General features: G+C 43.8%; 1 protein-coding gene across 4 annotated transcripts in view; it reads right to left on the bottom strand.

Annotated features, from left to right (window-relative positions):
• Positions 1–20118, bottom strand: part of SI (sucrase-isomaltase) — a 179169-nt gene that overhangs the window by 37024 nt on the left and 122027 nt on the right. For all 4 annotated transcript variants that reach the window (XM_033957601.1, XM_033957603.1, XM_033957604.1 and 1 more), the window contains 9 exons: positions 19917–20074; positions 13960–14128; positions 10694–10790; positions 9332–9444; positions 8503–8628; positions 5564–5692; positions 2445–2555; positions 1204–1266; positions 448–582 (listed from right to left, as the gene is read on the bottom strand). In XM_033957601.1, the coding sequence (XP_033813492.1) occupies positions 448–582; positions 1204–1266; positions 2445–2555; positions 5564–5692; positions 8503–8628; positions 9332–9444; positions 10694–10790; positions 13960–14128; positions 19917–20074 (1101 nt within the window). The remainder of the gene's footprint in view (positions 1–447; positions 583–1203; positions 1267–2444; positions 2556–5563; positions 5693–8502; positions 8629–9331; positions 9445–10693; positions 10791–13959; positions 14129–19916; positions 20075–20118) is intronic.

Raw genomic sequence — 20118 nt, forward strand, 5'->3', positions numbered from 1 at the left:
CGCGAGAAGTGCATAAACTTACTACACTTTAGTAAGAAAAACCCTCAAAAATATGTGGCATATCTAGCCTGATTTTCTTCAGTCTTTTAAATTTTCAGTCATATACCCCCCCTTCCTTTTACAAAACCGCAATAACAGTTTTTAGTGCAGGCCAGCGCGCTGCTCCTGACACTCTTACCCTCTCTTTTACTAAGGTGCGCTAATCGAATTAGAGCGCGCTAAACATTAACGCGTCCATAGACTAACATGCACGCGTCAGTGTTTAGCGTGCGCTAAATTGATTAGCGCACCTTAGTAAAAGAGGGCCTTAGAGTTATGAGCGTTGGGAGCAGCGCAGAGCATTCAGCACGCCAGCCTGCACTAAAAACCGTTATCGTGGTTTTGTAAAAGGGGGTAGGGTGCAAATAGTTCTCTTATAGTAAATGACAAGCAAAACATAGAACTTACTATCCACAGGCCATCAAACTTAATACTTTTTGATTTGTCTGTTGGATGGTCATAATAGTCTCTTATTTCTCTTTCCCACCAAGCAGCAGTGCTGTTTTTGAAGAAGTCTGGCATAGCCACATAAGCTCTGTATAACTGCAAAAGAAAAGGTTTCTTTATGGAGTTTTTTTTTTCCATCAAATATAGACTATGAAACAAATCCTTTTATGTACTTATTGTGTTATGTTGTATTTTTAAAAGCACTACTTAAAACCCAAATGGAAGAAACCTCTTATAGTGAACACACAATCAGAAATCAGGTTTCTATAACACAACTAGAGTGTTATGTGAAATGAGAGGAAAAGGTCTCAGAACATCTGCGTTTTCAATGCATGATCATTTGAATAGCTTATGCAGGTCAGGTTTTGACTCATCGACCAAAAACCTCTCTATTTACTTTATAGATCCTTTTTTTTTTTGTATTTTTTAAAAATCTTTTATATAAATAATATTCAAAAATAAATATAAATATGAAAATGCACTTATCTTAATGTTTCGTTATACAATAGTGCAATAATGCAGTTCAGTTTAGCCCAACGGGTCCCTTTTTTTGAAAGGCAGCGTTGTAGCTGAATGCATTTTCAATAACGACCCCCAAGGAAGCCATTATTCATTATTTTAAACTTGCTTTACAGAACGTTAAAGTTTCAGAAACTGTGTTGTACTTTTTTAACATACAGGGTTTTTTTTTAGTTTGAGTTTTAAGTCTCTATATACCTGAACTTGTGTATCCCAGTCCAAAGAGTTATTCACAGTTACGTTGGGAAGATCTGGCCAGACCTACAAAGGAAAAGAAATGACGGAATTAAGCAATCCAATTTCAGGGTATTGTTTCAATAGGGCCAATTTAAAACAAAAACATATGAGCTGTTGATGAAACTAAGGCCCTCTTTTACTAAGGTGCACTAAGTGTTTTAACGCATGTTCAGCAAGCGCTAAATCAACGTGTGCGCTAACCGCTAACACATCCATAGGACAACATGCACACGTTAGCGTTTAGTGTCTAATTAGCGCACGCTAAAAAACATAGTCACCTTAGTAAAAGAGGGGGTAAGGCTCAAAATAGCTTTACCCTGGCATTTATCCTACAGCTTATCATTTCTATAGTGCTACTAGATGTATGTAGTGCTATATACGTTATCTCCCTAGTTCTAAATATGGCACTCAAGAATTGCACATGCATCTTGGGTGAGCCAATTGAGCACTTCATTGGCTCCCTATCCATTTCCAAATATAGTTCAAACTCCTCTTACTGACCTACAAGTGCATTCGCTTAGCAGCCCCCCAATATCTCTCCTCACTTATCTCCCCCTATACTCCCACATAAGATTATTCTTAGAATTAAGCTTGGAGAGGCATTGTATCTTACATGGTGATATGACTTTACAAAATTTCAATGTTACAATCTTATCTTACATGGTGATATGACTCTTTAACTGGACCATATGGTAATATTAAGTTTAAATAGTAATAGTGGTATCTACAGATACCAGGCAGGTAGTGTTCTGCACCCATTTTATGTGGGAAGTTTCTCAGTTCTTGTATAAAACAAGTTTATGAGTGTTTGTTCTTAAATGTGTAAACAAAGTATGCTCTTTGGACTCAATTTCCCAGAGTGCTTAGCTACTCTGCTCTCTCTCATACCAGTGTGGAAACGGTAACTGTGGCTGTGTACTAACAGTTATCCTATGTAAATTCACATGCTCGTATCTTAGTGTCTTTTAGTAAAAAGACTTTCTAAATAAGGAGTGATATCCTGGAAAAAAAAGTCATTCATCTACAGCTGAATATCTGGGAGGAAGGGAGTCAGTTGATCTTTATCAACCATCATCTACTAAGTTGTTATGTAACGAATCATAATAGCATCTTCAGACACACTTCTGAAAAAGCAAAAGCTCAGCAAGCTCAACAGTTTAGCTCGGTGTTCTGCTAATTAAAAAATATAAATTTCATAGTACCTTCGACCACACAATTTCAGTTTCATTTGGCCATGTAATAAAAACATTATCCTGAACACCTCTTGTGAATGGTTCATAGGATTCTGTTTCATTGCCCGCAATTGCTGGGTCCTAAAAGAAAAATATTAAAAAGTCAAAGAGCTTGTGGAAGAGTCCAGTCCGGGTTTTCCTGGAACCCTCTGTACATTCATCCAAACAGCATAAACACGAGCTGCAATAGTGTCAAAAAGTTATTTATTGACTCAAACACACTCCCTGAATCCTGTTACCTCACAGGATCAGGCCCACGGGAATAGTCTCTTGTCCAAAATGTTCTGAGAGGGCCTGTAGCTGACCGGACCCAAAACATGGACCATGGCTTGTGACTGTCGCCCCAAACATTTTTTCCCCCAGTCAGGCAATAGGGCCTAGATCTAGCCAGACCTTAGAACAAGGCTCAGATGTAAGTAGTACAAGAAATTTGGCTTACCTCAGCCAAACAGAATACAAGGTGTATTCTGGGGCTATTTCTCTGGGGCTATTTCTGGGGCAGAAGTGCTCCTTCCTGCCTGAGTCCCACCTCTCTGACCCAGCAGAGTTGTATTCCTCCTCTAAGGGATCTCAGCACTGAACTATAAAGCTCAGGGCATTCTGGGATATGTAGTTTTCCCTGATTTGCCTAATGCCTCCTGCTGCCCAGGGGTATAACTGCAGCTTTAGTGAGGGAAAACCCCTGAATCTCTCACATACCCTGTTCCTCAGCTCAGTCCTAATAGGTTGATTGACTGCTACTGTCAGGGGCCCTGTCCTCAAGGGTAGACCCTCCCAGGACATCTAGGACCCTAGCCACTATTAGGAATATCTAGGACCACCCCAGAGCCACAACACCATCTGTCACACTCCATTCTTCACACATACTCAAGTGAACAGCAGCCATTGGGTCCTGTCACACCAATGGCCTTGAAATTTTTGTTCTTGACTGTTCATCAGTCCCTTGGGAGTCACTTCCTCTGATTCCCAGCACTCCTGGATTCTCTGCTGCTGTCTTTGTTGCAAACCACCCTGTCTGCTTTGGGGCCGCTCTGGCCTGTCACGCTGGGCCCACTTCTTTTTCTTCAGGCAACCTTGTTCACTGCTGGTCTTGTTGACACTGAAATCTACATATCAGTCAAGGTGTACTCCCCCTGACTTAAGACTTCCAGTCCCAGCCTCATCTGCTCTCGGGTTTCCTACTCATAGAGCTCTTGAAATGGTTCTGTGTGAAATCCCAATTCAAGACTCAAGACCCCTAATGGTAGTCTGTCGATACTACCACTCGGGGGTCATCTCTCCATATAAAAGCAAAACTACAACTAGGAGTTCACGGTGCCACTTTGAATCTCATTGCCAGTGAAAGCATGAGCAACTCATTAGATGCCAATGCATTTTTAAGGTAAGGTGGGGCCAATATTGACATGGGGGTTCTTCAGTTGGATGTGGCTGGTTGGGGTGTATTATACTATTCAGGGGGGTTGGATTGGGGGACCACTTCCGGGGAGAGGGAGGAGGAGGGTAATACATGTGTCTATTTAGCCCCACCCTATTTTCAACCACAGAATGATCGAACCATGCTCCCTTGCCACATGCACATGTACAGTATATGATCTGGACATACAAATATATCCTGGCTTTCTAAAATCAGTATTTAAATCTGTTTGCAATATGTATTTCTAAATGGCAGTTTATACATGTGAAATCATGAATAGGGTTTCAAAAATAGCCACCACACAACAAAGAGTTAAAAATATATACTTACAAAAGGTACAAGTTAGAAGTACATAAGAATTGCCACTGCTGGGTCAGACCAGTGATCCATCGTGCCCAGCAGTCCGCTCCCACGGTGGCCCTTAGGTCAAAGACCAGCGCCCTAACTGAGACTAGCCCTACCTGTGTACATTCCGGTTCAGCAGGAACTTGTCTAACTTTGTCTTGAATCCCTGGAGGGTGTTTTTCCCTATAATAGCCTCCGGAAGAGCATTCCAGTTTCCCACCACTCTCTGGGTGAAGAAGAACTTCCTTATGTTTGTACGGAATCTATCCCCTTTTAACTTTAGAGAGTGCCTTCTTGTTCTCCCTACCTTGGAGAGGGTGAACAACCTGTCTTTATCTACTTTGTCTTGAGTCCCTGGAGGGTGTTTTCCCCTCTAACAGCCTCCGGAAGAGCATTCCAGTTTCCCACCACTCTCTGGGTGAAGAAGAACTTCCTTACGTTTGTACGGAATCTATCCCCTTTTAACTTTAGAGAGTGCCCTCTTGTTCTCCCTACCTTGGAGAGGGTGAACAACCTGTCTTTATCTACTAAGTCTATTCCCTTCAGTATCTTGAATGTTTCGATCATGTCCCCTCTCAGTCTCTTCTTTTCAAGGGAGAAGAGGCCCAGTTTCTCTAATCTCTCGCTGTACGGCAACTCCTCCAGCCCCTTAACCATTTTAGTAGCTCTTCTCTGGACCCTTTCGAGTAGTACCGTGTCCTTCTTCATCTAAGGCGACCAGTGCTGGACGCAGTATTCCAGGTGAGGGCGCACCATGGCCCGGTACAGCAGCATGATAACTTTCTCCGATCTATTCGTGATCCCTTTCTTAATCATTCCTAGCATTCTGTTCGCCCTTTTCGCCGCCACCGTGCATTGTGCAGACGGCTCCATCGACTTGTCAACCAGTACTCCCAAGTCTCTTTCCTGGGGGATCTCTCCAAGTACTGCCACGGACATCCTGTATATGATTTTTGTTACGACTTGCATCACCTTATATTTATCCACCTTGAACCTCATTTGCCATGTTGCAGCCCATTTCTTGAGCGTGTTTATGTCACATTGCAGATCTTCGCAATCCTCCTGCGTTTTCACTACTCTGAATAACTTAGCATCGTCTGCCAATTTAATCACCTCACTCGTCGTCCCAATTTCCAGATCATTTATGAATATGTTGAAGAGCACAGGCCCAAGCACCGAACCCAAGCAGTGAAGGCATTTACAAAACAATTACAAATTGGAGTCTTACTGTGTCAAAGCATAACAAATACAGTATAGTTTATTTTACTTGTCACATGTACTTATAGAAAATAAATAAAACTTTATTGAACTAAAAAATGTATATACTTACCAGAATAATAATGAATCTCATTCCTTCTGATTTCATTTGATTAATCAGGTCAGGAAGGCCTTGAAATTTTGGACTAAGAGTAAAATCCATCTGTCGGAGCATGTAATCAATATCGGTATACTGCACATCCTATGGAAAAATGACACATCAGAACCATGATTGCGTGCTCCAAAGAGCAAGAACTGTCTCTTTAAGATGTATGAATGAAGGTGAATTCCAAATAGCTCATATGTTTGCAGGCTGTTCTTATGCTTTTTTTCTTTTTTTTAAATCTATGTATTTTATTTATTTTTAGCAATGACAGAAATGCAATCACAACAATAACACACATACTTAATGCAAATTTTCAGAGTCCACCCTTTGAAAATGATCTAAAGCAAAACACTCCCACTATCCATATGGAGGGTAATTCTACACAGGGCACTTATTTATAGCTGCCAAGAACATACCTATTTGGTTCCTATTCTATAGTATAATGAAAAGTAGGTGCCTGTATTTTAGGCATGAGTATTTATACCAACCACAGAGCTGGTGTAAATGCTTGCATCTAGACTGTGAAAGCCTCTATACAGGTCATAGAAAAGCTGGTTTTAAGAAAGGTTTGGACAATTTCCAGGAGGAAATGTTCATAGTCTGTTATTGAGAAAGACATGGGGGAAGCCACTACTTGCCCTGGATTGGTAGCATGGAATGTTGCTACTCTTTAGGGTTCTAGAATGTTGCTACTCTTTGAGATTCTGGAATGTTGCTACTCCTTGGGTTTTGGCTAGGTACTAGAGACCTAGATTGGCCACCGTGAGAACGGGCCACTGGGCTTGATGGTCTGACCCAGTAAGGCTATTCTTATGTTCTTATGTTACCTTTGCATGTAACTGTGTGTCCATCCTATGCTGTGCTCAAAGTACAACCATGTGAACTACCTCTACAAAGCATGCCTTTGAGTATTGGCACATTCTTACGAACTAATGCGTGACCAGAAACCACTTATTTATATACACATGGGTTCATAAACGCATGCAAATGACTGGAATGTTGGCATTTCCATATGTACTCACCACCTCAGTCTAGGCATTGACTAGTACATAAATCAGTGTATCGCAAATTTGTTCAACGGGCGAGATCCTAGGTGAACCGCAAGATGCCAGCATAGAGGAGAGGCACCGGCTGCCTACAGGATGTGACTCTCATGGCGAGAGGCAAGTCTTGTAGGCAGCAAACCGGCCTCTTCTCCTCAATGGTGCCTCTCCTGATCAAGCCCCCCCTCCACCCTACTGGCGGCTAAGGGCCCTGCCTGGAGTGCCTTCGTGCATGTGCAGACATCAACACGATGGCATCACGCATGCATGAGATGTCATCATTCACATACGCGCTTTTTTGGGTGCCCTCCGGCTGCAGCCTGGAGTTTACTGTGCCACTGAGTCAAAAGGTTTGCAGGACACTAACATAAATTGTCAAAACCACAAATATTTTTTATCACAACGCCTATGGACAAATTTCAGATAGTCAATGTATGCAGGTATTATGTTCTTCCCTGCTCCACAGAAACAACCCTTCTAAGGGTTCCTTTTACTTAAAGGAGTAATTACTAAAGGTGAAGTAAAAATTGGCTTTTCATTGCCCCTTATTTCACCATGGGAGTCACTAACCCCGTGGTTCCCAAATCTGTCCTGGGGGATACCCAGCCAATCAAGTTTTCAGGATATCCACAATAATTATTCATAACATAAAGGGTCTAAGGTGTTTTTTTTTCCCCATGGCAGACATCTGTTTTTAATACCTGATCTATAGTAGATAAGCGAATAAAGCCTAACTTCTATCTTCACATCAGCTTGCTCTTCTCATTATTTCCACATTGGATTTTGTCAGCTAATTGCATCGCTATTTTCTGTGCTATATTTTAATGCTGGTGCCTGGACATGGTCCCTGGCATTGAAAATCTGGGTTAGATTCGGCCTGTGGAAGTCATCATCTTTAAAACCATTGACCTCCATGGGTTGAATATGGGGCGGTATATGTCAACTTTTGTTTCTTTTTTTAAATGATAATATTTATGATTGTTGCCGTTGTCCGGGTCTCGTTGCGTCTGGGTAAGTAGAAACGACGTTTCAGCCATCTTGCTGTGGCTTTCTTAAGAATGTGCTGTGAGGTCTGCAGTTTGTCTTTACATATAGTGTGTTCTCAAACTGGATTAACTGGGGGCTTGAGGTGACTGAGGCAGGAAAGTCCGTTGGCCATGAATTTGAATTTTGGCGGGAAAAACAAATTTGAATTTGATGGGAAAGTCCGTTGGTCACAATTTTAAATTCTGGCAGGAAAGAGGCTGGAAACTTTGTGATCAATGAAGGTTCCCACCGTAATTCAAATTTGTGACCAACGGACTTTCCTTTCTCAGTCGCCTCAAGCCTCAGCCAATCAAGTTTGAGGACTCACTGTATATAAACACAAACTGCAGATCTCACAGCAGACCTTGAAGAAAGTCACAGCATGATGGCTGAAACGTTACTTCTACCTACCGAGATGTGACAAGACCTGGACAACTGCAACTAGGATTACCAGACGTCAAGTTTCAAGTTTATTTGAATATCTGATTAAACGCTTATCCTAAGGTACAAAGCGCTGAAGAATAAAATTTAAAAATTTATGAGGTTACAGGAAGACAAACAGCTTTAACAGATTTTTCCTGGACATGGCACTTTGTCCGGGTTTTGAAAAACCTCCTCTAAATCGCGCCAGGCAGGAGGAAGTCCGTGCATGTGCGGACTTCCTCCTGCCCAATGAGAGCAGGCCATGGGGTGTGTGGCAAGGGCGGGCCTGGGGGCAGGTCTTGGGGGGGGGGTTCCGGATTTTACCTAAGAGAACTGAATTTTTATATTTGTTGCATAAGAATATATCTAGAACTGAAAATATAACAGTATAAACTGGAACTGAACAATACATACATATGGAATCTTAGCTGCCTTCATTTCTTCATACAAGTTAGCTACTTCTGTGTCGTTTTCATACCCATAGCGACATAACTGGAATCCCAAACTCCAATATGCTGGCAAGACAGGGCGCCCGATAAGCTAAGAAGAACAACACATAGGTTAGTGTTAGAAAGTAATATTAATTGCTGTATTGATGCAGTGGCATAGTAAGGGTGAGGGGCGCCCCCTCACTACCACCCCCAATGTGCCGGCGCCCCCTTCCCCGTACCTTTTTAACTTCTCCGGTGTGAGCAGCATGCCCTAGGCGCGGCTTCCGGAAGTGGCGTCAGAGAGAGCGCCGATGCCGACGCGGGCAGCAACCTCGCGCTGGGGAAGTAAAAAAAGTATGGGTGAAGGCAAGGGGTGCGCGGCAAGGAGAGGAGCGGGGGAGCATAGAGGAGGGGTGCTGCGCCCTTAGGAAGAACGTGCCCGGGGCAGACAGCCCCTCCCCCACCCCCTTACTGCCCCACTGTATTGATGTATACGGTACCCCCCCCTGAAATTTGCGGGGGTCCTGTTCCAGGAACCCCTGCGAATTTCAAAAAAAACATGAATGCGGCTTTTCGCCTGCGAAAAGGCTGAAGAGGCAGGAGAGGGCAGCTGGAGCGCCAGCGGGTGAAGGAAATCACTCGTGGTCTGCTCCGACCGCCTCTTCCTGTAGTAAAGTCGGGCTACACCAATCAGGAGCTGCTTTGACACGCAGCGCCTGATTGAAGCAGAAAGTGGCGGTCGGAGCAGGCTGCGAATGAGCGAGAACGCAATTCGCGAATTCACGGAGGAACACTGTAGTTCAGTAACTTACGTTTGTGTACTCCTGAATGACCATCTCGGGCGTTGGGCCCAGTACCATGTAAAAGTCCAAAATTCCTCCAATCGTCCGATATGTTAAAGCTGGAATTGGTTGAAAAGTGATGTCTGGAAAAGAAAAGAAACTTTTTTGTTTTTTTTTAACCCATTTGCTTTTCATTTTGGCTACCAGTTCATACTGTGACTATGGTGTGATAAGTGGTTATTTACAGCTACCTGAACTATTTTGCTTATTATCCACTCTCTTTGCAGTTTTACAGTTTACACTTTTATGTTGCTTTATTAACCGCCTAACTGCCATGGCAACCCCAATGGTGCGCAATTTTAATACATACAATATAATTAAAAACAAAAAAGGTACTCCAAATACATGACAGACAACTGACAAGGAACTCCAAATAAATTTAAATCCGTTCAAAATGCTGCTGCGCGGCTCATATTCCGTGATAGCCACTATTCTCACATTACCCCTCTCCTCAAGTCGCTTCATTGGCTCCCTAACCTGTATAACCGATTTGTAACCAAGAACTCTTAAAGCCTTACCCATATTCTACTTACATGTACATGATGTGATTTTTACTCTGTCTCTTTCCCTCCCTACAAATATTCATGTATTCAAAGACTTCATGGTTTTTTTTCGCCGACTGTCCAGTTCGTCTTATTGTAAACCGCCTCGAACTACTATGGCTTTGGTAGTATATAAAAATAAAATAATTATTATTATCTCCGAATACAGTTTAAACTCCTCTTGCTGACTTATAAGTGCGTTCGCTCTGAAGCCATCCCCCCCCCCCATATCTCGCTTTACCTATCTCCCCCTATGCTCCTCCCCGTGATCTCTGTTCGTCGGGCAAGCCCCTCTTATTGGTACACTTCTCTTCAACTGCCAACTCCTTCCCTTCTTTCTTGCGGCGCCGTATCAATACGTCATGCTCCCTCCCTGGCAGCGTTCAAATCCAAGCTAAAAGCCCATTTTTTAAAAATCTGTTTTCAACTCCTAACTCCCACTGTATCATTTCCTCTACCATGATCTCCTCAACCCCGAAATGGCCTGTCTAAATTAGACTGTAAGCTCTTCTGAGCAGGGACCATCTATTGTATGTTAAAATATACAGCACTGCATACGCCTTTCAACGCTTTAGAAATAATAAATAGTAGTAGTAGCAATGATAGGACAGACTCCAGACAGGATCCACCCCATAATCGATACCCAAAAAATAACCCCTGAACCTGTACACCACATCATTCCCTGCCCGCACACAGGAAAACATTAGTAGGAGTAATAGTGTCACAAGTATTTCCATTTAAATCTGAGTTGATATGAATGTTGCATGTAAATATGACAGTGTGTTTTTACCCTGTGCATTGCTGTTTAGAAGGAGAACTCCGTGGGCATTTCCATCATTTTCCAGACATGTATAATATGGATGAACACCATAGGAATTCATTTTGTACTGTGAAATCAAAGAGAGGAAATTAATTTTCCATTGTAAGAAATCAGGAAAATATCTTTGAAGTGTTTGTCTCAATTTATGAATGTTGGTAAAATCTTATAATAATTGTCCCTTGCTCTACAATGAGGATAATTAATTGAGGCGTTTTCCCTTTATATGAGTGAGAATTATAGAAAAATCCTTAGGCAATTAGGGGCTGATTCTAGAAGACTACGGGAACTCCCAGCAGCCATTTCCTCATGGCGATCTGCACAGGGCAGGAGTGTAGGAAGATCGCTCCTGCCCCGAAAGCCCTCTAGTCCATCAGGTAAAGTCGGGAAGGCGGCAGGGAGGAAAAAAAGATGGGTTTTTATTAATTTTCCCCCTCCCCAGAAAAAAAATCGCGATTATGTGAAATTGCGAGTGCAGAAACCGCGAATGGGGAGGGGGAAGTGTAATTGCAGTACTTAGGGGCACGCTCATTCAAGCAGCTCATCAAGACAATCAAAGCTAATTTGGCCAACGTAACCACTGTTCCCCAAACAAAATAGTGATTTGGTCCAATACGAGGGACCCCTGAAAAGTTCTCAGCCTAACCATTTTCATATCATTGAAACAAAAAGTGTCACAGTCTAACTAAAGCGCCTAAGAGAAAAAAAAAGAACATCATTTGCATATTCAAAGATAAAAATAGAAAGAAGATGAGAAGGAAGAAGGAGCCCCGGAGAGATGCAGAGAGCCAGGGAAAGTGAAGCAGAGTGGTTATATTGTAGAGGAAAAAATTGAATAGTAAATCTAACATGATAAATATAAATTACTATATCAGGCATATATATTGTGATGTCATAATGCCTCCTTCCATCAGTGCCTAAGAGCCAGCCTCATCTGTGATGTCACAATGGCTTGGTTTCCCTCTACTTGTGCCCATATACTAGATGCATTTGCCTCATTGAAGTGAACAGTGCCAAGAAAAGTGTGGAATAACTTGTAAGTTTCTTGGCTCCACATCATTCTTTTCTTGGTTAGGCTGAGAACTTTTTAGCAGCCCAACAGATAATCCCAAGACTGAAGTGGGTTATCAGTAAGCACTGTACCATTGATCCACGATGCAGAACTTGACAGATTCATCACGACTGGCCATACCCAGTTGTATCAAGACAATACAAGGAAAGATCTGATTCACTTATCAAATATCACCTTGGGATTTATTATTTAACTAGTCTTTAAGCCCGTTACATTAACGGGTGCTAGAAAGCAGCCCCCTTTCTCTCTCCCCCTCCAGTTCCTCCCTGTCTCTCCGTAGCCCCCCTTCTGTCTTCCCCCCCTAAGCAAAATGATCTGCCTCCCAGCACACCCCTCCACCGAAGCAGCTCCCTTTCCCTCTACCCCTCCAATTCCTCCCTGACAGTGTCTCCGTGGTCCCCCTTCTGTCTCCCCTCCCAAGCAAAGCTGTCTGCCTCCCAGCACACCCCTCCCCCCCAAAGCAGACCCCTATCCCTCTACCCCTCCAATTCCTCCCTGACTGTCTCTCCGTGGCCCCCCATTTTTTCTCCCCCCCCAAGCAAAGCTATCTACCTCCCAGCACACCCCTCCCCCAAAGCAGACCCCTTTCCTTCTGGCCCTCCAGTTCCTCCCTGACTGTGTCTCCGTGCCCCCCCCCTTCTGTCTCCCCCCCAAGCAAAGCTGTCTGCCTCCAAGCACACCCCTCCCCCAAAGCAGGCCCTTTTCCCACTCCAGTTCTTCCCTGTCTCTCTGTGGTCCCCCTTCTGTCTCCCCCCATGCAAAGCTGTCTGCCTCCAAGCACAGCCCTTCCCCAAAGCAGGCCCCTTTCCCTCTCCAGCTCCAGTTCCTCCCTGTCTCTCCATGGCCCCCCTTCTGTCTCCCCCCCAAGCAAAGCTGTGTGCCTCCAAGCACACCCTTACCCCAAAGCAGGCCCCTTTCCCTCTTCCTTCTTCCCAGTTCCTCCCTGTCTCTTCGTGGCCCACGCGATTTTCTCTTCTCGCGGTCTGGCCAGCTCCCCTAGTCCCTTGCCGCCGCCGCCACCCTCTTCCCTTCCCGCGGTCGACAAACCTCTTGCCTCCAGCAGCAGCCGCAGCACTGTAAACACGCTGCTTCGCGGCCTCTACTGCCCCGATTTGCTCTTCCATGTCCCTGATGACATCATCAGAGAAACAGAAGAGCAAATGAAGGCAGTAGAGGCCGCGAAGCAGCGTGTTTACAGTGCTGCGGCGGCTGCTGGAGGCAAGAGTTTTGTCGACCGCGGAAAGGGAAGGGGGTGGCGGCGGCGGCAAAGGACTAAGGTAGCCGGCCAGACCGCGAGAAGGGTGGGCTGAGAGGAACCCGGGACCGTGGCAGAGGCTCGTTGCACAGTGTAAATACAGTTGCTCAGTGTGAGGCTTCCTTCGCTCTTCCGGGTTTGCATTCCGACTCCTCAACGCGCCAGCCGGCATAGGTGGTTGAGGGGGGAAGGTTGTGGTCGGAGTTGCTAGGCTGCAGTGGATGTGTGAGTTGCGAGTGTGGGGCCTGCAGCGGCGCGAGGTGGAGACGGAGAGCAGGCTGTGTTGACGTTGTAGGCGCGCATGCGCACTCGTATTTTCGCAACAGATCAGGGAACACGTTTTTTTTAGTGCGCATGCGCGGCCTACCATTTTATTATATTAGATGGTTTCTTGGTCATTCTTGAGCTTCTTACATGCATCAGTGGCTAAAACGGATTCTTTAAGTGGGGGCTGTGGACCAAGCTGTGCTACTCTGCATCCACAGTATAACAGGTAACAAAGTGAAAAGATTGTATTGGGCTGCAGAGGCATCGAGAGACAGAACATTTTAGCTGGTATCAATGATGGAGTGTCTCATCAGGCTCTCTCAAGAGCGGCAGTCAGCTAGGTGCATGGCAGCCAGTCAGTCTGTACCACAAGGCTGGAGGCCACAGGTGTACAATATAGCTTAGCTTGGTTTGGCATGTTGGGTCTAAACCATGATCCTGGTGAATGCCTACCTGTTACAAATCCAGCATACTGCAAATACTGTAATCAACAACATGGACTGCAATGTTGGCTCGGGTAAACCAGCAGATCTCCATACCCCTTGTAATTTTTTTATCAATAAAATTGCAATCTTTGGCGTGTTCACAATTAAGTAGCAGCTAGTCAAATGGAAGAAAAGTAATCCAAAGCTACTAATCACTTACACCAGGAGGCTGGTCTTTTGCAAACATTCCCCAGGTGTGCCAGTTCAGGTCATTCCGGAATGATGAGTGCTCACTCTCTCCAAACCCATATACGTATCTGGAGGGCAAGCGGGTTGAGATCTGGATGAACATGTCGCTGAAGATAAAACCAGCTAACTGAGAATCCCAGCTGTAATCAAAGAGTGTATAATTGTAGTTGTGCACAATTTCCTTATCTATATATATAAAATCGGATGTATGTTCCAGCATAACTCCGAAACACATGGACAGATTTCAACCAAACTTGGTATATATATCAATTACTATCTGGGAAAATATACTGTGGGGATGGGAAGGGGTGACATGTAAAGCAGGGGTGTCCAATGTCGGTCCTCGAGGGCCGCAGTCCAGTCGGGTTTTCAAGATTTCCCCAATGAATATTCATGAGATCTATTTGCATGCACTGCTTTCATTGTATGCTAATAGATCTCATGCATATTCATTGGGGAAATCCTGAAAACCCGACTGGATTGCGGCCCTCGAGGACCGACATTGGACACCCCTGATGTAAAGAATCATCAAAAAAGACAAATATTGCTTTGACCAATGGTGTGAAGCTTGGGGAATGATGTCACACAGAATGATGTCACAGTCAACAGTATATATAAGGAAGTGCAGCTGTGGTATGGCGTGGTGAAGCCTAAACAGAAACTGAAAATTTGTGTGATGTTAATCATCAAGTGAATGTAAACCAACACCCAAGGGAATTTATATCCGGGCAACGCCGCAAACAACTTCAACTAGAGTTATGGGGGAATGGAAGGGGGGCACGCACGTGGAGGGGAGGATTGGAAAGAGGCGGGGGAGCAGAGAGGAGGAGAGGTACCAGCTTCGGGAAAGATGTCACACAGTCATTTAATAGTATATAAGGAAGTGCAGCTGTGGTGCGGTGTGGTGAAACCTAAACGGAAAGTGAAAACTGAAAAATTGTGTGATGTTAATCCTCAAATGAATGTTCCTTAAGGGAATTTAAATCCAGGTAATGCTGGGAGATCAGCTAGTATAGTATATTATAACTGGAATGCATGATGATCAAAATATTAAATTAATCCAAGAAAGGTTTGGATTTTTAATAGTGTAAACTTGGCTGATCAAACTGGTTATGTCACTTGAAGCCCAAATGATTAAGCTGCAACTGTCTTATTTTGTTCACACTATCAGAAGAGAAAGATCATTGGAGAAGGACATTATGTCGCCACTATAAATGCACCTGTTTAGCTTTCAAAATCCTATATGGTATCCTCCTTTCCTTTATCCCTCTTTCTTGGAATTCCTCAAACCCTAATACCACCAGATCCTCCCACAAATTAAAACTATCCTTCCCCTCGCTAAAAGGCATTTCCCACACAGGAAAGCTAGGAACCTCCCTCCCCTTCAAAATCACTGAGCTCTGGAACAACCTTACCTCCCCTCTTCGGAACTTGAGCTCTCTCCAAGTTTTCCACAAACATCTGAAAACCTGGCTTTTCTCAAAAAATGTAAGTCTCCCTCCAACTTAGGAATCAAGGAAACTCTTATATCTTGGCATCCCAAGTCCTCTAAATTTTCTTCACACTTCTACCTCTAACCCTCTGTTGTAGTTCCTTCCTATTACTCCTACTGTAAACCGCATCGAGCTCTACGAACGTGGAGATGATGCGGTATACAAACCTAAGGATTAGATTAGATTAGATGTTTGGGAAGATCGAAGGAACCAGGTGAAGAGGTCGACCTGCAATCAGATGGCTGAACATGTTGAAAACAGCCATGGGGATGACGTTGGAGGACCTTACCGACTAGCACAAAACCGATTTCTTTTTAGATCTGTAATTCATCAGCTCGTTAGGGTTCGAACATGAGTCAATAGCACTTAATTAACTACACTTTGCTTCCTCCTACACAAGGTTTCGCCCTTTAGTCCCATCCGTGGCTCACTGCACTCTTGTTGCTGCTTGGTGTGTCTAGTAGAAATCCTTCGTGCTTGTCACTTTTAATTTATCTATGAAAGTGAGCCATGTGCAATTTGAAAGGGACGTTCTAGGTAACAAACTCTCTAAAAACATACACATTTGCAAATAAAAAAACAAACATACTTATTTCTAAATTCAAGCAATAATGCACATGTAAAGCTGAACATCTTTCCTCTGTTGTGACCTAGGCTTTTAGGGAACCTTTTACAAAGCTACGCTATAAGTGACCATAGCATGCTCTTACGCTGGTCTTTCCTGCACTCTAAGGCCATTTTTTATCACAGCTAGAATATGGACAATTTTTCATTTTCCAAATTAATGGCCATGTGCTAATTTTGCTTTTAGCACATGCCCATTAAGAAAGATTAGTGCATGAGCCTTACTGCCACTTATATTGTAGGAGTAAGGGTCAGATTCTAAAAATGGTACCAAATCTAATCATGTGCTAATCAGTTAGCATGTGGGAGTCCAGACCGCCAAGTTGTTAATCTTTATACCCCATTCTCGTCCAAAAAATTGTCAAATCCCCAAAACACAGAGAACAAGACCTTTTGGACATGGCAACAGAGTAGTGGGACACCCTATAGGGCACTGCTGTGAACGTCACAAAAAGGGTACCACATAAACATCTCACCACAACTCCCTTGCAGGTGAGCTCCCCCCTCCAAAAAAAAGAAAAAAATCCCCAAACCTACTATGCCCACATGTCTACAACCCAATAGCCCTTATGGCTGCAGGTGCCACCTATATGGCAGTACAGCAGGGTTTGGGGGGAAGGTTTGGTGGACTCACATTTTCCATCATGAATGCAGTGGTTAGAGTGGCCTGGGTCCTCCTCTCTATGGTTCACTAGCCCTCCCCCCAGACTACTTATGCTACCTCTGTGCAGAATAGCTCCCAAATAGGCAGCTATTTGGATTTCCTACACGGGTGACCAAGTTTAGATCACGAGTCATGAACGTGCAGCCCACACCAACAACTGAGCCTGCCAAATAGGTCTGTACGAAGGGATAGAGCAGTGGTTCCCAAACCTGTCCTGGGGGACCCCCAGCCAGTCAGGTTTTCAAGATATCCCTAATGAATATGCATGAGAGAGATTTGCATATAATGGAAGTGACAGGTATGCAAATCTCTCTCATGCATATTCATTAGGGATATCTTGAAAACCTGACTGGCTGGGGGTCCTCCAGGACAGGTTTGGGAACCACTGGGATAGAGGGATGGAATCTCAACAACACATGCAATATCCCCTGTTGCAAAACATGCCTTAAGAAAGCCTGACAAAGGCTGATCCAGATTTTCAGAACTGAGAAATCAGATTTCCAGATTTCAAGTTTGCTTCATATTTTCTGCTAGAAAATTTGTGAATCAATTTACTAGACTTTCAAGCGTTGTCAGATTTAAACTTCTGTTCGGTAAATCTGTAGTGAAGAGATTCACACATTTCTGTTTACAGAGGTCTCGTGAAATGCTTCCAGTTTTACAAATGCAACAGGTTTATTAAAAAAATAAAAATAAAAAAATCCAATTGTATCTTTAATCCAACCGCGCTAGCATTTCATACTCAAAGGATGGAAAGTGAACGAGGTAACCCTCATGATGCAATTGTAATTTTCTTCTTTTTTCCCCCTTAAAATTGATTAAGAGAGAAAGTTTGACATTTTCATAGAAGAATCAATTGTTTTCAAAGCACAATTGACTTCCAGTGAGATGCCTGGGGGTATTCCCATCAGGAGACTAGCTGTATCTTAAAACAGGAAATGTTTCACAAAAGTAATAATTTGCTGGGGGACAAACGAAGCAAAATAAAATAAAACTGTTCTAGTCTGATCAAATTGTGATGCATTTTTATAATATGACTAAAGCAGCTTTTCATAAAAGAGAATATAACCTAGTTAGAAGAAATATGACGGAAGCCTTATTCACGTTATGGATGTACCTAAACCAGCATTTGAGGGAAGGGAATCATCAAGATGTGGTAAAAGTTCTTTTTTTTTACCACACCGTGATTCCTCATGGGGTTCAGCAATCTGTTGGATCCTAGTACTGCAAATTGATGAATCCTGGGACAAGAGAATAACTCTGCTTGCAAGCCACCTAGCAAGCAGCAGTCCCTTGGTCCATTGCTCCTGGGTCTACAGAGCAGGGGTTTCCTCCCTGGCTGAAGACCCCCTCTAAGCCTTGAGACTCCCCCAGATTCCTCTTTCAGCATCAAGACTCCTTCCTTCAGGATAAAGATCTCAGGTCGCCTCCCTTCACTCCCTTTAGGGGTTATCTTTATGAGCTGTAGCGATCTAGGTGAATCTTCAGCCAGGAGCAAGGCCCATTCACTCCTGCTCCAACCGATGCCTTTAGGAAAATGGCACCCTAGTGGGGTTAAGGGATCTGGTGATGGAGGCTTGAGCTGGCTGCTGACCAGTTAAATTGTTTGGTTTGGGCTATCCGTTATTTGGGGGTGTTTTCGGGCAGAGTCAGCCCTTGGCCATTCAGCATTTAACTGACCAAATTACCTGTATAAAGGGACCACATAAAAGGCTGTTCATTCTTCATGCGATAACCCATAGCTGTTTAGGTGTTGAATATTGACTTAGTTGGCTATTAATATTCAAAACCAAAGCCTGGACATGGCCCAGCATTGAATATCTAGGAAAAATACCAGCAGCAATCAACAAAATGGCCACCGACGATCACTGTATATATACCCTGACATGATTTCTATGAGGCTAGAGTAGGGCACAAGTATACACATGAAATCCCCATTTCAGAAGAGGGATATAAGATAATGTCCGCTGACACAGAGGCATAGAGAAGGAGGTTGTCACCCTTGGCAGTGGCACCAGGCATCACTGCACTATGAACCCTTCACTCTTTCCTGCCCTCCTCTTCCCCACAGTTTGCCCCCCCTAAGTCTTCCCCGTCTCTTGAGGGCCACCCCACCCCCGATCCTGCATACCTCTTGAAATGTTTGCCGGTGCAAGCAGCATCTTTCACCCGCTGCTCTCGCTGGTGTCGGCTACCTTCCTAGTCCCATGACCAAGAAGTGATGTCAGAAGGGAGTCGACACTGGCGCAAGCAGCAAGTAGAAGATGCTGCTTGAGCCGGCAAACATTTAAAGAGGTATGTGGGGGCAGAGTGGAGGAGAGGCAGCACCAGTGGCCCCCCCCCCCCCATGAAGATGGCAGCTGGGGCGGTCCACCCTTCCCCCCATTTACTATGCCACTTCTCTGACATGATCAAGATTTGCACTTGCTACCAGGAATGCCTAGGGCATAATATGTTGTTGGTTTTGTGTAGTGCTCTATTGGAAATATTAGGGTTGTTGCTCCCTTTATACCCAAAAAGTGATTCTGACAAAGGATATCAGGTGCTCTGACAACTCTGGAACACATAAGAGCATAAGACTAGCCATACTGGGTCAGACCAATGGTCCATCTAGTACAGTTTCCTTTTTCCATAGTGACCAATCCAAGTTACAAGTACCTGGATTGGCCACTGTGGAAATAGGATAAACATGTGTGTTATTAAAATGGCTGTTCGAGCACATACATTGGTATGTTCAGAAATACCAACATACAGATGTATGTGCTAGCACATACATGGTTCCCATTGCCTTGAAGATGCTGTTGTAGTTTAGATGTTGAGATTTATAAAATGACCGTTCCCGACACATATAACTGATGCCTACACATTCATTCCTGGATGTACTATACAACAGCCTCCGTATTGGAAGATCCTTTTCTAATATTCTACCAGAACCTGGCATGATTAGGGTTACCATATAGCTCCAGAAAAAGGAGGACGGATCGAGACATCCGGGTTTTACTTCCATTGAAAGCAATGGAAATAAAACCCGGATGTTGCAATTTGTCCTCCTTTTTATGGAGCCGTATGGTAACCCTAGTTACATGATCTACCTCATAGATGTCTCCATCCTAAGTGTCCTTTCGAAACTCTCCTTATTACACTTACATGATTGTGCCAGTGCTCTTGCGTCGAATCTGGATTCCAAAATCTGGATTGTTTTTTATATCAACTTCATAAAGTCGATCATTTGGAGTACTTAGTCGAGTGCTTGGAATGTTCAGTGGTACCGGGACTTCATATCTTTCATTGTTAGGGTCATAAATCTTTTAAGAAAAGAAGAAAACAATTATTTTGAGGTTATTTTTAT

The sequence above is a fragment of the Geotrypetes seraphini genome, chromosome 9 (assembly GCF_902459505.1).
Source record: "Geotrypetes seraphini chromosome 9, aGeoSer1.1, whole genome shotgun sequence".
In the NCBI taxonomy this organism is placed as follows: domain Eukaryota; kingdom Metazoa; phylum Chordata; class Amphibia; order Gymnophiona; family Dermophiidae; genus Geotrypetes; species Geotrypetes seraphini.